Genomic DNA, 18,170 nt, shown 5'->3' with positions numbered 1-18,170 from the left:
AAGCCTCAGGCTTCCTTGCACCATATGGCTACTACTACTACTACTACTACTACTAATAATAATAATAATAATTAATCCAGTGTCTTAACCATTGGGCCATCACACCCAATGGTTAAAATATTGGACTACCAGCCTGATGGACCTGAGTTCGAATCCTGCATTGGTGGAAGCAAACGCGGCTCTATTACGCTGGGAGCCCGATATAATAATAATATTAAATGATAAAAAACAAAAAAAAAAAAAAAAAAACACTGCGAAAGTTATCCCACTGGACTTATCTTCCCCAAGGTCAGAGACACATATATGTGAAGGAGTCACATATCTGAAGCCTAAAGATGAAGATACAAGAAACCCGCGAAATACAGGCCAATTACATGCCTCCCAGCGATGTACAAGATTCTGACCAGCTGCATAACTAAGAAGATATCGGACCACTTAGAGAGTCAGAACATTATGGCCGAACAACAGAAAGGATGCAAGGAGCAATTAACCATAGATGCTGCAGTTATGGAGGCAGATAGTGGTGCCATCTGGTGTCACTTGCAATAACCAAATAAATAAACCACTGGACATAAGCCAAAGCTAAACAAGTCCACCTCCATAGATAGATGATGTCGCAGATAAATATTATTCATACTGCATCGAGTGTGGCGCAGGATAAAGTCACTCGTGTTCAGACCTTAGGCAGAGGGGTCCGTTCGAAAAGTTGGAGACAGTCTCCCGAGCAAGACAGTGGAGCAAGTAGTGCTGTCCCCCGTAAGGCTACCACAAGAGAAGGGCAAGACCATCCAGCCTCACCAACTGGAAGTGTTTCCTGTGCAACTGCACTAGTGACCACCCAGGAAGGAAGAAAACGCCAACGCAAGAAGTGGAGCATTGAAATGAATACATACATCATGCGAGCATACTATGAAATAACCAGGCTAGAGACTGATATGACAATGTACAGGTCGCAACTACATACCAAGTAGTTGAAACGATACCCGGATATTCAGGTCACCGAACAGCGTTTAGCAGACCAGAGAAGGACCATCGTCACGAAGAACCTAATAGTCCTGCCATCTTGGAAAAAATCAAGCAGGATGTCAGCGATCTGCTACAAAGCACAAAGAATATAGTCAATATGGAACCCGAGGAGGAACAGCACAGAAGAAATACAACCCAGAGTAGCTGAAGTAGAAAGAGATGAAGTCATGCTATTCAGAATAGAAGACAAGTGGAAGAAGGCCCTAACAGAATTCGAAGGAATGGACCCCACAAGAACCCACGTGATACCTAAGCAGAGGCCAAATAAAATCCTGTGGAGAGTAATGGGCCACCTCAATTGGCAAATAATGCCACATTTCCTTGACGATAATGGTGCAATGCTGGAGGCTATCCACACAGCCGTATACTGTGCTGCCATAGCAGCCACTAGGATTAATGGAGAAAAAACGAGAGACCAGCAGCAGAAGAAATGAAAACAGAAGGAACTGCCAGCTTGGGAAAGAAGACTTCAGCAGAAGATAGAAGAATTAAGAGTCAAGATAGGTCACTTGACCCAGTACCAACAGGGAAATAGAAGTAAGAAATTGATTGGAAAGGTGAAGGGCATCCTCAAGAGAGACAGCGCCCACAGCAAACATGAAACCAGAAATCAGAGAATAGGAGAATACTTGGACGCACACTGAAGCAGAACCTCCTTGCACTCAGCAAGAGACTACACCGATACAAAGAGAGCTCCTAGAGGAAAATAAACAATTGAATCTTCGATGAGGACCAAAGAGCGTTCTACAGGAAATTGGGTGAAGATGAGAAAGCAGGAAACAGACCACCCGAGAAGAAGACGATCGAAGAGTTCTGGGGAAATATCTGGAGCAGTGAAGTAAGACATAACAGCAAAGCACCCTGGATAAAAGTAGAACGGAAGAAAACGAAGGACATACAAGAGATGAGAGAGTGGGAAATTCGAGAAGAAGAAGAAGTAAAACAGTCGATCAGGAACACCCACAACTGGCAAACCCCAGGAATTGATAACATCCACAACTACTGGTACAAGAAGCTCACTTGCACACACAAGCACCTTGCAGAGCAGTTCACTCGAATGATAAAGCACCCGGAGACAATTCCGAAGTTTCTCACTGAAGTAGTCACATATCTGAAGCCTAAAGATGAAGATACAAGAAACCCGGCGAAATACAGGCCAATCACATGCCTCCCAACAATGTACAAGATTCTGACCAGCTGCATAACTAAGAAGATATCAGACCACTTAGAGGAGTCGAAACATAATGGCCAAACAGCAGAAAGGATGCAAGTGGAGGAGCAAAGGATGCAAGGAGCAATTAACCATACATGCCGCAGTTATGGAGCAAGCCTTCAAGAAGCACCACAACCTATACACAGCCTACATCAATTACCGCAAAGCCTTCTATTCTGTACCTCATAGCTGGCTAATAGAGACACTGAAGATCTACAAGGTCAATCCGATAGTGCAAACTTCCTAGGAGCAACAATGGCGAAATGGAGTACCACCATTAAGGTCGAGAACATCACAACCAGGCCAATCCCCATTAGAAGAGGAATCTTTCAGGCAGATGCTCTGAGCCCACTATGGTTCTGTCTAGCACTCAACCCGCTATCCACCATGCTCAACGGCAGCAAGTATGGACATAACCTCAAAGAAGGAAGAAAGAACCTGTACACCCTCACCCACCTGATGTACGTGGATGACATCAAGCTCTACGCGGCAATCGAGAAACAACTCCAGCAACTACTAAGGATCACCGAAGAATTCAGCAAGGACATCAGGATGGAATTTGGTCTAGAAAAATGCAAGACCCACACACTGCACTAGGTAAAATTAGTTGGCCGAAACTACCAGCTGCTGACTGATAAAGAGATCAAAGCTATGACAGAAGGAGAGACCTACAAATACCTAGGGATGATGCAGGCTGAGCAGTTGGAACACAAGAAGTGCCTGACCAAAAAATATTATCAGAGACTCAGAAGCCTGCTGAAAGCAAAACTGAACGGAGGGAACACAGTTCCCTCTGTTCAAAAACGCCATAAACACAAAGCCATATGCAGCTCCAGTAATAACATACACATTCGGGGTCATAGATTGGACTAACACCGAGCTAGAAGATATCATGCGAAAGACAAGGACAATGATGACAAAGAGTCGCCAACACCACCCGAAGTCAGCAGTGGAGAGAATAACAATACCGTGGAAAGAAGGAGGAAGGGGCCTGATAGACCTGACAGAACAAAAGAAAACAGCGATAGTTAACCTGAAGGATTACTTCGAGAACAACACAGCACCAATCCACCAGGACATAAGGAAGACAGATAAGTGGTATACCCCACTCAACCTAAGAGAGGAAACCTCCCGCCAAAACGGTACAAGAAACAAAGAAAGATAGGCAAAGAAGACACTCCATGGCAGACACTACAATGACCTCCATCAAGATCACATCGATAACATTGCTTCCAATGCATGGCTCACAAGCGGGACGCTCTTCCCCGAGACTGAAGGATTCATGATGGCCATCCAAGACCAGGTAATCAACACCAGAAACTATAGAAAATACATCGCAAAGGAGCCCGGAATGTCAGATGACACATGTCGATGATGCCACCTGGCCTCAGAAACGATCCAACACATCACCGTGGGGTGCAAGGTAATCACCCAGACTGAGTACACTCATAGACACGACCAAGTAGCCAGGATAATACATCAGAAGCTAGCGAGGAAATACCAGTTGACCAAAGAAAGTGTACCATACTACAAGTACGAACCCCAGGCAGTACTAGAGACCCGAACCCACAAGCTGTACTGGGACCGCGCCATAATAACAGATAAGACCATCCTGCACAACAGACCGGACATAACCCTTGTGGACAAGATGGAAAAGGCTACCTACCTGATTGACATAGCGGTGCCCAACACTAGCAATGTCCAGAAAACCCATGAGGAAAAAATTAGGAAGTACACGAACCTGAGACATGAGATCAAGATATGGCATATGCAAGAAGTATCAACCATCCCAATCATCGTGTCAACAACCGGTATGGTACCAAAGACTCTACATAGCAGCCTAGCAGCAATAGGTCTCCCAGAGAACACCTACAAGGAACTCCAGAAAGTCGCAATCCTGAACACCTGTAGGATAGTCAGAGATTTCTTCGACCAACAGTAACACCAGACATTACAACCACCCTGTGTACTTGGTAGCAGTACCCGTCACAGAGTGGAATCCCCTAATCAGGGAGAAATAATATAAGAGCAACAACAATAATAATAACATATACAAACTACCCAACCAAGCTATTACAGAGCATACCTCAGATATAAGCCCACCTTTAGTGGAGGAGAGTGGTAATCCTGTGTGACTGATTACATCTAGGTGTGTAGGAATGTCCCCTAGCTATACTATTCAATTTCTATATGAGAATGATCTTCAGATCTTTCAAATTTATTAGTTATTGAGGCTTATCTATACAGCACAATTGAGGCAACATTTACAAATCAATTTCTTTACACCATGAAAGTCTAAATCATCATTTTCAGTAAATTCTAAGACTTCATCATTTGCACTGTTTAAGACATATTCTTCCGGTAACAAAATTTTAAGTCTGTCCCAATTACTTTCCAAATTTATCAATTCGTCTTGTAATTTATCTTTTGTTATTTGTTCATCAACTTTCATAAGCATATCACTTATTTTTTGCAGAGCATTATCAGGTAAAGAATATTTTATATCTTCAAAATATTTTGGTGATAAACAAGCCAAATCCAAATACAAATCCTTATTTTCTTCAAATCTTTCCTTCTAACTTTCAATAGGAGTATCTGATAGCTTGTTATGCAAACTGACTTCAAAGTCTCAAAAAGTATTAAAAATTGTTTCTTTGGATGTACTTTCCCCAGAAATAGCCTCTCTTTTTTGTATTCTTTTTTCTGTGAAGAATTCTTGAATAATAATATTCTTTTCAATCTTATCTGTAGCCCAGCAAATAAATTCAGCTACTTTAAACTTAATTCACTCAATGTCTCATTGTATTTTAATAACTCATGAACTGTACAGCAAACATGCCTGCTTCACATACTTCATCCACAATAGTTTTTTTAATCATGGTAATTTATTAACTTTTATATTTTCAATATAAAAGTTAATAAATTACCATGTCCTTTGCTACCTGATTTTTGTGCATCTTCACTTCTTTTTATTACTTTATCTAAATGTATTTTTAACAGCAAATCATATTTGGATAGAAACAAGAGCAATTTTAAAAAATTTCCTTGACATCATCCTGAAAATGAATCATCTAATGTATATGCTACTTCAGCTGTACTTCCTCTATAGCTTAAGACATTCTTTCCAATTAGTTTAATAACATTGACAACCTTTTCCATTACTTGTCTATTATTTTTAATTTCATTCCATCTTGTCTGGGAATTTTCTAAAAATAGCAAGTCTTTAATCCTTTTGTCCTTAGAATTTAGAAGGTGAGTTTCGATATAAGACATTGCGTAACTTGCTATTTTCTTCTTTAATGAACGTATCAGTCTTTCATGCCATTTATACATACATTTGTTTAAGATTCCTTGCTGTAAGCCAAACATTGTACATAGAGCATTGTTTGAATTATTATACGATAACCAATAATGTTGAGAACCATTTTTTTTATAAATATCTTTTTTGATGAAAATGGCAGAGAATTATCTTCAGTGGGCTAAAGATAATTCTCTTTAATCCTTTAATATAACTAGATAGATTCCATCCACCCCAGGTGCCTTTCTTATGTTTAACTTCAACAATTTCTCCTCCACTTTGCTCTCAGTTATGACAAAATCATTAAGGGCCCTATTAGAGTTTAATAAGCTTTCACTTCCCTACAGAATTCCTCATGTGTGAATGTAGATGCAAAATACTCATTCAGTTTGTCAGCTATCTGAACAGGATCATCAATGGTCACACCATCGATATCAAGTGGACCAATCTGATTCATTCTCTTCATCATCACCTTCCATCTATGCTCTGTGCATCCAACATTAAATAATGTGAAATACAATTCATCTGATCACATTAATGTTTCTAGTGCTCCATAATCATTACTGCTTTCCAGACACCACCAAAAATGATTAGTCTGTTTCACTCACATATTTGAGGCTTGTGGATTACAATACAATTTTGTCCTTAGATATCCAAAAGAATCCATTTCAACCAGCACTGCATGCTGTGCTGGTTGAAATGGATTCTTTCTGTCCAGCACTGTAGTTATTCCTACAGATGTGTCATGGGCTACTGCATTTGCAATATGGCAGGCAGCATTTGGATATCAGGACAGTAGATTCTCTAATATTAGTAGTGCAATAAATGTTAACAATATCAATTAACTATTGTTAATATTAATATTTTTGTCTATAATAATTTTATTTTATCATAAATAACAGATTTTAAAAAATTTATTTGCCGATTTGGTGATTGTCTGCAATGCTGCCTTCTGATTTCTGTTTATTAGCATTAGCATTAGTACAGGCGTTTGATGCAAGAAAGCAAGCTTATGCAGCATCAGCCAAAAAAAAAATAATAATAATAAATAAATAAATAAAAAATAACCACTTCCACTTCACCCCTCTGTTCGTTCGAAATACCTGTACAGCTGAGCCTTAAACTTATTTAGGCTATCAACTTCCACGACAAGGGAGGGAAGTCTATTCCACCAACCAACCACCCGCTGGCTAAAGGCAAATTTCCGCACATCTATCCTACATCTGTCTTTCCTCAATTTGAATTTATGCCCTCTCAGGTGATTATTCTGAGCAAAAGGAAGAATCCCATCAGCATTGAGCATGCTCAAACCATTCAAGGCTTTATACACCTCTATCAGATCACCTCACTGGTGCCTAGTCCCCAGACACTGTAATTTGCAAAACTTAAGCCTTTCTTCATAAGAGCACCCCTTTGTTCCATTCACTAATCTTGTTGCCCTTCTCTGTACCCGTTACAGCATCTCTACATCCTTCTTGAAATGAGGCCTCCAGACCTGTATACAGTACTCTAGGTGTGGCCTGACCATTGCCTTATACAAGGGAATAATCACCTCCTTATCCCTGCTAGAAAAATTCCTATATATCATCGACAATACACCATGAGCTACTCTTGCAGCCCGTCTGCACTGCTCAGAAAACTTCATATCTGCATGCACAACCACCCCAGGTCCCTTTCATTCTCTGCCACTGTCAGTGTAGTACCACAGAGTTGATACGTTGCTCTGGGGTTGCTGTTTCCCATATGTAGTACTTTACATTTATCAACGTTAAACTTCATTTGCCACCTCTCAGCCCATCTGCTCAACCTTTCCAGATCCTGTTGCAGTAGCATAGTGTCAGTAGTGTCCTTGACAACCCTGTCAACCTTCGTATCGTCTGCAAACTTGGACATTAAGCTTGATATACCATCATCAATATCATTTATAAATACAGATAACAATAATGGACCCAATACTGAACCCTGAGGGACTCCACTAATAACATTAGTCCACGATGAGCAGTGTCCATTGATTACCACTCTCTGTCTTCTCCCCCTCAACCACCCCTTTATCCATAGCAGCAATTTGCCTCCAATGCCACACTGCTCCAATTTGTGCAGCAGTCTTCCATGTGCAACAGTATCAAAAGCCTTTCTAAGATCCAAGTATATAATATCAAAGTTATTCCCTGCATCCAGTTCTTTTGTGACTGCATCATAGTATCCAATCAAATTGGTCAGGCAAGGTTTCCCCTTAACAAAACCATGCTGTGTCTGAGCTATAACTGAACTCTTGTCTAGATGATCCTGCAGTGCTTCTTTAACCAGTGCCTCCATTAATTTTCCAGGAACAGAAGTTAAACTAACAGGTCTATAATTACTTGTGTCAGCCTTTGATCCTCCTTTGTGAATTGGGGTCACATTTGCACATCTCCAGTCCATGGGTACTTCTCCTGAGTCCAAGGAAGCTCTCATAATTATGGCTAAGGGTTTGCTTACTTCCTTTGCTGCCTCCTTTAATATAACTCGGATAGATCCCATCCACCCCAGGTGCCTTCCTTGTATTTATCTTCAATAATTTCTCCTCCACTTTACTCTCAGTTATTACAAGATTCTCTAGCTTACTGCCAGAGTTGAATACACCTCTGGCATTCCCCTCGCTGAATAACTCCTCATGTGTGAATGTCGATGCAAAATATTCATTCAGTTTGTTAGCTACCTGAGCAGAATCATCAACAGTTGACCCATCAATATCAAGTGGACCAATCTGATTCATCCCCTTCCTTCTAGAGTTTACATAAGTAAAGAACGCTTTGCTGTTTTTCTTTGCATCCCTTGCCAAAGATTTCTCGTAATCTGCCTTCGCCTGCCTAACCTCCTTTGTAACTTGGTTACAGATCAACTTGTATCTGTATATGGATATTGTATCTTATATGGATTATCTCCTTCTAGCTGGACTTTTTCTCTTCACTGCTGGTTTTGTCCAACAAAACCAGCAGAGTATACTATTTGACACTGTTTATGATGAAAGATCATAGTCTATGGAAGAAAGCAATGTAGACAGTGTCTACGAACCTTCGATCATAGACACTATTTGACTGATACATGGATGTTTTTTGTTTGTTTTGTTTGTTATTTGGTTTTTAGGAGCATTAGCAACTAAGGCCATATTGCTCCGGGATATGCGGTGGTCATTCCTTGACCTTTCCGCATCCTCCGTATTTGGTGGTGACGGGCTCGAACCCCGGTCTAATCAAGAAGCGTGTGCTACGCACTGCTGCTCCTTCCCACCTGGCTACGGAGGCGCCTATATACATGGATGAGCTCTGCTACTGTTCATAATGATATTCACATGTTCAAGTATGAAATTACTGTGCCTCTAATAACACGATTGGAAGTGTGTTATGAGAGGCATAGATAGTCCCACAGTCCATCTTTAATAACTCTGCTTTTCCCAAGGTTTGACATGTAGCCCATGACAAGTAGTAGCCTATGACAAGCTTGTCATGGGCTACTGCATTTGCAATATGGCAGGGAGCATTTAGATATCAGGACAGTGGATTCTCTAATATTAGTAGTGCAATGAATGTTAACAATATCAATTAACTATTGCTAATATTAATATTTTTGTCTATAATAATTTTATTTTATCATAAATAACAGATTTTAAAAAATTTATTTGCCGATGAAATATACATGTTACATGTATACCTACCTACCTCTGCTATTATATCAGCTTTATCTTTCACACTGCATCCAGTTTCATTTAAAATCTGTAAAAATATTTTAAATTCAAATAACAGTAATAAAGAGACAACTTTTTATTTTCTTTATTTTATTTTATTCAGTTGGCTAACCCAAGCTGGTGATACTCCAAATTTGATTAACACCATATCATGTACCCACTAAAAATTGTAGAAATTTTTATCAACCATATAAATGAAGCAGTTAAAAATCTAAAATGTTTCAGTTTATCATCCAGGAAATTTGATATTAAAATAATAATAAAAAAGATGAACTTGTATGCCAGCCAGAATTGAGGAAAGAGTAAGAGAGGCCCTGCTTGACTAAGAAACTGCCAGTTTGATAAGCAAGCTAGACAACACTTTGCATCTTGTGTCTCTACAGTCTATGTCACCTGAAGAAACATGGCAGCAGTTCAGGGAAAAAATTGGCCATTCTTTCACCTTTAAAACCAAAGACTATTTTAACTTTCCAGTTGTGATAATTTTGTATATTTAAAAGTCCTAAACTATTCCCATGCTAATGGAACACACTCTGTGTCCTTTACACATAGAGTGTGTTCCATTGTTTTTTCCATTTCAATTTATTAACAGCTCCAACATCTGTAGCTCAAATCCATATTGTTTTTATAGAAGTGTGTTCAAAAAAATTACAAAGTTGATTTGCACATTGCAGGCTGAAAAATGAAGAATAACTCACAATAAAAAAAAAAAAAAACCTATTTCCTCCACCTGAGATCAGCTAACTACAGCCTCTCTTCGTGGGAACTGAACACAGACCTCTCCAAATGAGTGGGATAGCAATGTAGCATGTCAATTAAACTACCACAGAGGGCTGACATATAAGGTCAGCCAACACTGTGGCAGAGAGGAAGAGCAACTCACCATCAGCAATAGAGGACTGCCAAGCGTGCCAAGCAATTCTTTATTCTCTGTTATGTGATGGTGGCATCATATGGGTTTGGTGGTTATTGATGCAGTAAATGAAGAATTTGATAGTGAAATTCTTTATACCAAAGGCCTTTCCATACTCCCATCACCTTTGTAAATGATCTGTGGCAAGCATGAGTTTAACTGTGGCAACTTAAGATAAGTCGCCACAGTTAAACTCATATGATTCTGGAAAGCACACTGATTTCACTGATGTCAAGGTATACTAAACTGGTGTGCTTCCTGTGTTCTTCAAAGCAACAGTTTGATTTCCTATATGTCTGTTCCATTTATTACTTATAAACTACAATCCAGATGATAAACATTCTCTGTGATGGCAAGGAGGGATGGAAGTGGAAGTTAAAGGAGGAGTCAGACCTTCCTCCCAATTAAAAAATAGACAATATTGTAAAGAAAGTAATATTGGTGATACTGTAACAGTAGTCAATTCAGTCACTAAATTTTAACAATGCAGAGAATGCATAGGTTTTTGGCAGTATCAAGATGCATAAGGAGGTCTTCCAATTAGACCTACTATTAATTAAAGAGTCCAGTTGGGATATATCTTTCCATATGGTTTTTTGACATGCTCATCCTTATTCTCCATGCAGGCATTCTCTCCATGCTCATTCCAATAAATCCCAAGTCAGTTCATGAGACTGTTCAGCTTCAATCTGTTCAAGTTAAAAGTGACAATGTCGTAGCCAGTTCTGATATGGATCCCATGTACACTAACATATCTGTACAGAAAGTCAAAACATTTCTTGCCCTCCTACTTGAGGATGTCACACACGCACGTCCCACACCCTCCCTCTGGCACTTTAGATATAATGCGTCTCTTTTTAGGAGGCCTACTTCTCTTTCTTTGACATGTATACTTTCATGTGAAAGGTACTCGATACGACCAATCCACTTTCACCACTTCTCACAAAGTGTTTGAGATTGGAAGTACATTCCTTAGGGCTGCCTTACTGGCTAAGGTACTTTGACAACATCCTTGCTATTTAGTCTCACAGAATAAACTGTCTCCAATTCCATGACTATCTCAACTGTCACCTTGTGGAGTCAAGAATACACCTGGAACTGAGATAAAAGTCAAACATTTCCTTTCCTTGGCATGACAACTTACAAAAGAATCCCCAACATTAGGACCCACCATCTATGTAAACCTATGGCCAATGAAAAATTGCTATAGTTCCCTTACAACTACCTGTTTTTTTCTAAATCAGGACCTCAACCTTCACATACCCACCAAGTGGGGGGCTGATTGCGATTCTAAACTAAATTTTATTAGAACCATCTCAAAACAGTCATACAATAAGGAGTACAATTTCTCAGTTTCTCCCACCCCCCAAACAGTTCAATGAATAGAGTGATAGGCTGCCTCACTTTTACAATAAACTTCACTATCTACTTCACCAGTGAGAGGAAAATCAAACTCCTCCTTCAATCTCCATTTCTATCACGTCTTCATTATCAGAGAGGCTTTCTACTATTTGGATTATGGACCAAGTCATAATGTCTATGTATGAGAAAACATACAGGAAAGCAAGCTACTTTGAATAACACTTGAAACAACCACACTAGAGTATTCTGACCTTAGTTAAATCTCAGAGCATTACATTTCAGAATGGACTGCTTATGAAAATGGAAAACAGGAGCATAAAAAAAGACTTTCATTATACAGAGTTTCCCCTCAATATTTTGGTTAATTGTAACCTAGGTAAAATGATTGGCTGACCAGAATGGCTAGCAACATTCAAACAAGGTGTACACTCCCTTCCTCAACCATCCCCCCACTCCTTCCTGTAGTCTCCCTCATGCAAATTAAAACATCACTAACTCATGCAGCACAACCATCAGGCAACAGAAAAGAACTGCATGGCACCCCACCTACATTGTATTCCAACCTATGGAGGTCGGTCAAACTGTGAAAAAAAAATGAAGACATACTCAAAATGCATGGAAACAAATATTGCAGAAAAAAAGAGATAATGGAAAAAGCATGCAACCCAATATTGCATTAATGGCATTTAATCACTGCCAAAACAGAAGCGTGGATAGTTTACCAGTAAAATATGTGGTACACTGGATATTTTCCAATAGAATATGTTATGCAGTCCTCGCAAAGACGAAAACATCAAATCCACGTGCACACCATCAGACAACAGCAAAAAAACTGCCTGGCAGCCTTCCTACATTGTATTCAACTTGTGGAGATCAGTCAGAACTACAGAAAAATAAACAGACATTCAAAAATCGAGCAACCTATTTCTACCCAAAACAGTGGTTCATATTAAACTACTGTGAAATAACCAATTTAAAGTAGTTAAATTTCTTGCATGATTTTTAAATAACTTTTAATTGGTGTCTATAATACATATATTTATTGATTAATTTTGATTCCTTTGTACAAACAGTAGTTACTTCCAATGTAAATTTCTTCATTCCTTGAAGAAACAGATGTATTACAAATCTTTTGTAAAAATTTTGTTAACTAGATTTTGAAGATGTGCAGCAAGAATCATAACAAAATGTTCTGACATCTTGTTATAATGTTTCAGGCAGTGATGACAAAAAATGAATTATTAGTCTGAAAAGGATGCTTTGTGTGTGTACAAAGTGAACTACATTGCCATTTTTTTCTATTTCAATGTAGTTCAAAGTGAACTACATTGCCATTTTACTATTTATTTATATAATTAGTTTGTATACATCATAACTAGCAGATTACAAAAAACATAGATACTGATCAAGGCACCACAAAATTCTGCTTATTGAAAACTAGGAACAGGATATTTCAGATCGTTAATTAAAAAATAGTCAATCTAGAGTATAAAAGAAAAGCAGGGAAAACAATTAATGGGAAAACTGCATTCATTTTCCTTCATTATTTACCCATTATGTACTGCATATGCTTCAACTGGTGTTGAAGGATGTCAGTCTTTATTTTCTGATAAAAAGTTTTAGATTTTCTTCAAAGAATGTAAAACTCAAAAATTAACTGGTTCATATTCAATTCTTTGGTACGAGGGTGGTTCAATAAAGAATCGCCCTCACCTACTTCCACATAACGCAGAGTTATGATATTTTGTGTGTAGCATTATACATATCTCTGTACTAAAGGTGTAAATTTTCAGCCCTGTGTCTTAATTTATTCTTCTCTTACAGAGCTGAACATGTGACGAAGTAGCATCACGGACAAAGTTGAAGACAGAGCTGTAATCCGGTATCTGTTCTTGAAGGGTAAATCTCCTAAAGAAATCCACGAGGAGATGAAGCCCCATCCTATGGTATTGTGCAGTTTAGGTGTGGTCAGACATCGGTAGAATCTGAGCCCATTCCAGGTCATCCCCATTCAGCCACTGATGATAGCACGATCAGAAAAGTGGAGTCGTTAATCATGGAAGGTCGCCGGATATCTGTGCATGAATTGACCCAGGAGGTGAAGATTAGTGTGGGCTCTATTGAAAGTCCTTCGTGATCAACTCCATTTACGGAAATTGAGTGCAAGATGGATTCCCCGGTTATTGACTGATTTCCAGAAGGCTGATCGACAACAGAAATCACAAGAGTTGTTAGCCCTGTGCCAAAAAAAAAATCAGGAAGACTTTCTCTCATCTAATCACTCAGGATGAAAGGTGGATACACCATTTCGACCCTGAAAGTAAAAAGCAGTCCATGGAATGGAGACATCATGGTTCCCCACCCCCCAAGAAGGCAAGGGTCCAAGCGTCAGCAGGAAAGGTCTTGCTGACAGTGTTTTGGGATGAGAAAGGCATAATAATGACTGATTACCTGCCGAAAGGTAGAACAATTACAGGTGCCTATTATGCCAACTTACTCACAAAATTACAGGAGAAAATCAAAACATGTAGGCGTGGCATGCTGTCCAAAGGTGTGGGAATTCTTCAAGACAATGCCCCAGTTCACACTTCTGAAATTGCAACAACACAAGCGACCACTTGTGAATATGAAATACTGCCCTATCCAGCCTACTCACCCAATCTTGTGCCATCGGACTTCTTGTTTCATTCCCTCAAATCATTTCTTAGGGGGACCCCCCTTCCCTGACGACGAGGACAAGACACTCATTTCTGCAACAGAGTCATGGTCCAAAGCCTCATCCATTGATGGGAAAAATGTGTAAATCTGCACCGTGGCTATTGTAGAGAAGGCCTAAAACCTGTGCCAAGAATCAAAAGGCTAGCACCTCTGCAGCTAGGTCAGTGCAATTCTTTATTGAGCCACCCTCATAATACAGCTCATCTAGTAACAATCTGAAGGGCATTAATAATTTATTAACTATTGGTTATGTGGTGTATGTTCTTCATGATGCCCCTCCTCATCTTCATTTTATCTGATCCAGATGAAAACATTTCATCAAAAATATAATAACATGAACTGTCTACATCCTCGTTCAACCACATTTCTTTGATCATAAAAATTTTACAATTTTTTATTTTTAATAATTTATGTAATTGTGATTTGTTGCCTGTTTCTTTACAGTGAATTTTTTATGCATCATACAAGTGTGACTAGTATTACACAAGAAGAGACATGGTCAAAATTTAGCCATCTTTGCTTTACTCATGTTTTATGTAAGTGGAATCCTAATTTTATTATACTCATACATTAGTTTGGTTTTTTTTAGTTTTAGAGTTAAATATTAGATGTGAGCACTGCAATCCTGCCCAGATAGAATTTGGGTAAAAAATAAAAACGAAAAGTTTCAATTAAAATAAAATTTCGGGTAATCGGTATCGTACTATATTCCTTACTACTTCTGACTCTCGCTCTCTCAGGGTAACTCGGGAATTTTTTTTTGGCTGGTGCAGCATAAGCCTCGGGCTTCCTTGCACCACACAGCTAATAATAATATATAGCAGATAACATTTAAAGTTTAAGCTTTTTTTTTTTTTTTTTTGTAAATCAGCTTTCCACTTCAGAATACTTTTGTTACAGGTGAATCAAGATGAACTGTATTAACCAAGGCGTCCATATATCAAAACCTTATAACAATATTATATCTGCCAAAATGATAATTCTAAAGATTAACCTAACCAAACTAAATAACCTTCGAATAATCTTTCCAGAACTGGTCCTGATTAATAAAAGTCACGTGAAGCTTGTATTTTTTCAAAAATATGTTTTTAGTATAGAAACACCGACACCTATAAAACTGTTTCATTTTAGCTAAACACTATCGAACAGCTAAAATTTTAATAAGCACAACGCTCTCCAATAACAGTTTTCCCACGAGAAAACGAGGAAATACATCCGAGCAAATTCAAGGATTCTGTGATCATTCATACAAGGTGGAAAATAAAATAATAATAAACACAAAAAAAAACAAAAAAAAATTAGTACCGAACTTGCATGTTTACACTTCCGTATAAAATATTCACCGCCACCTATTTCCGCGAAGAAAAATGAAAAAAAAAAAGATATAAAAAAATAATAGGTACTTTATAATAAAAAAAATAATAATATAACAGGCAGGAGACACTGTATCTAAGATTCTCAGGCACCGGCTGTGATAAAGGAGCCCCAAAATCTACTTATTATTATTGTTAGGTGATAGCGTTGTACACGTTAGCACTAATGACATTAAGTGTAGGAGATCTGCAGATTTACTAAGCAAGTACAGGTCAATGCTGAAAAAAAAAAGTCGCGAGTTAGGGTTAAAAAGTGTCTGCAGTCCTGCCCAGGCACGATACGAGGGAGTATATGATGAGAGCCTTGTCAATCAATTCGGCCCTGGAGAGATTGCTTCTACAGGGACAGGATACACTTAAATAGAAGGGGTGCAAGAATATTTGCTGATGCTACCGAGGCAATGTTAGGTGGGTCAGAAAACTGCTAGCTTGGGGGGATTCACAGACTATTGGAATGAGCAGCAGATCGGAAAGCCAATTGCTGGGGATTTCAGGAATTCCCAGAAATTGGCTGCTGGGGGTCATAAAACAAGTAAATACATGCGCTGTGTTACAGTAACTAAGAGTAAGAACAGATGCATGTATACCAATGCTAAGAGTATAGTAAATAAATTTGATGAATTTGAAGTGCTGGTTAAGACATCCAAGGCAAATATTGTTGGGATATCAGAAACATTCCTCTTGCTCAGATTACAAACCTGAGGGGGCATAGATTCAAACTGAGGAAAGATAGTTGTAGAATAGATGTGCAGAAGTTTGCCTTCAGCCAGCCAGCCAGCAGCTAGTTTATTGTTGGAACAAACTTCCGTCTGCTTAAATAAAATTAAATAGCTTAAATAAATTCAAAGCAGAACTCGACAAACATTTGGAATGAATGGATCAGCGAAATGGGAATTTTTTTTTTTTTTTGGCTGATGCTCTATAAGCTTGCTTTCTTGCATTATGTGCCTCTACTAATGCTAATGCTAATTAGCCATATGGTACTAGGAAGTCTGATGCACCAGCCAGAAAAAAAAAAAAAAAAATTCCCGTCTTACCCTGAGAGAGAGAGAGAGAGAGAGAGAGAGAGAGAGAGAGAGAGAGAGAGAGAGAGAGAGAGGAGTAAAAGGGAATCGCCAAGAAAGCAAGAAAGAGAAGAATTATGATATCCATCTCATGACCCTAGGTTTCCAAAGCCCATACTCACCAAATGTGAACCCCTGGGGTGATATTCCACCAAAAAAAAAAAAAAAAATGTTGCACATGCAGTACAAAAACCCAATGAACGTTTTATGCAGGAGTGTTTTTTCAGAATATTTCAGAAGTTTTTCAGAGCTTTTGCAGAAAAAAAATTATATACATCCATGAAGGATATATATAATTTTTTTTCTTTCTTTTTGGTCTTTGGCATTCCATGTAACTTGCCCTGCCATCTTTATATACAGGGTGTCTCAAAAATATTAGTACAAACGTTTAGGGGAGGTAGGTAACATCTAAAGGAATGTGAATCGCATAGGCACCCATAACCGGAAACGTCACCGTAAGTTGGTAGACGGCGCTGTTCATCAGTTCGCGAGAGGGAAAATTTCTGGTTTACTCATTCAAGCAGTAGTCGCCGCACGAAGAGCATGCATCGATATACGAACTGTGAGCTGGCAGACATGCACCTAGTGTATGGATTAGCAGAGGGCAATGGACGAGCCACTCAACGAATTAATGGAGAACGCTTCCCAGACAGACATGTACCGGACCACCGTTTGCTTGCGCGTGTGCATCAAAATTTGTGCGATTATGGGTCATTTAGAGGTAACAGGAGTAGTGTGGGCAGACCACGTTCGACGCGAACTCCCGCCATAGAAGAAAGTGTGTTGAATGCCGTCCAGAATAATCCTACTACCAGCACACGTGCCGTTGCCTCTGCCTTAGAAGTATCTCGTTGCAGTGTAAAGCGTGTCTGGCACGATGATTCCTTACACCCCTTTCATCTCCAAAGGGTTCAGTGACTGTCCCCCAAGATCATCCTGCACGTGTGGCTTTTGTGCAGTGGTTTCTCGAAGAAAGTGTTCAAGACTTGAATTTTCCAGCCTATGTTTTGTTCACGGATGAGACTTATTTCACTCGGGAAGGCTTATTCAATCAGCACAATGCTCATGTGTGGGCTCATGACAACCCACACGGTGTGCGCCCCCATGCGGCACAACATCGCTTCGCAATAAATGTGTGGGCAGGTATGGTCGGTGACTGCTTAGTTGACCCATACCTGTTAGTCTGTTACCATCCCGCATGAACTCCGCTAAATATCGGATCTTTCTTGAACAAGTTCTACCAGGGTTACTTGACGATGTTCCAGCAAATGTGAGACGCAACATTTGGTTTCAACATGACGGGGCGCCTGCCCATTATGGAAAGTGTGTTCGTGACCATTTGAACAGGCGTTTTGGGCGTTGATGGATTTACCATGGTGGACCCGTTGCCTGGTCCCCACGCTCACCTGATTTATCAAGCCTTGATTTCTTTCTGTGGGGGGATCCTCAAATCTATCGTGTTTGAATCGCCTGTGGAGA

At 39.3% G+C, this 18,170-nt stretch overlaps 1 protein-coding gene across 1 annotated transcript in view; it reads right to left on the bottom strand.

Annotated features, from left to right (window-relative positions):
- The window catches only part of LOC150090252 (2-oxoglutarate and iron-dependent oxygenase domain-containing protein 2-like), a 39,582-nt gene extending 24,088 nt beyond the window's left edge, over nucleotides 1-15,494 (bottom strand). The window contains exons 1-2 of the mRNA XM_090390231.1: nucleotides 15,267-15,494; nucleotides 9,236-9,289 (exon numbers count right to left, since the gene is read on the bottom strand). Of these exons, the coding sequence (XP_090246357.1) occupies nucleotides 9,236-9,289; nucleotides 15,267-15,380 (168 nt within the window). The 5' untranslated portion in view covers nucleotides 15,381-15,494. The remainder of the gene's footprint in view (nucleotides 1-9,235; nucleotides 9,290-15,266) is intronic.
- Nucleotides 15,495-18,170: the final 2,676 nt, after the last annotated feature.

Source organism: Mastigoproctus giganteus, chromosome 2, assembly GCF_048544385.1.
Source record: "Mastigoproctus giganteus isolate SK-2022 chromosome 2, ASM4854438v1, whole genome shotgun sequence".
NCBI classification, from domain to species: domain Eukaryota; kingdom Metazoa; phylum Arthropoda; class Arachnida; order Uropygi; family Thelyphonidae; genus Mastigoproctus; species Mastigoproctus giganteus.
This window is presented reverse-complemented; position numbering and strand designations above follow the sequence as displayed.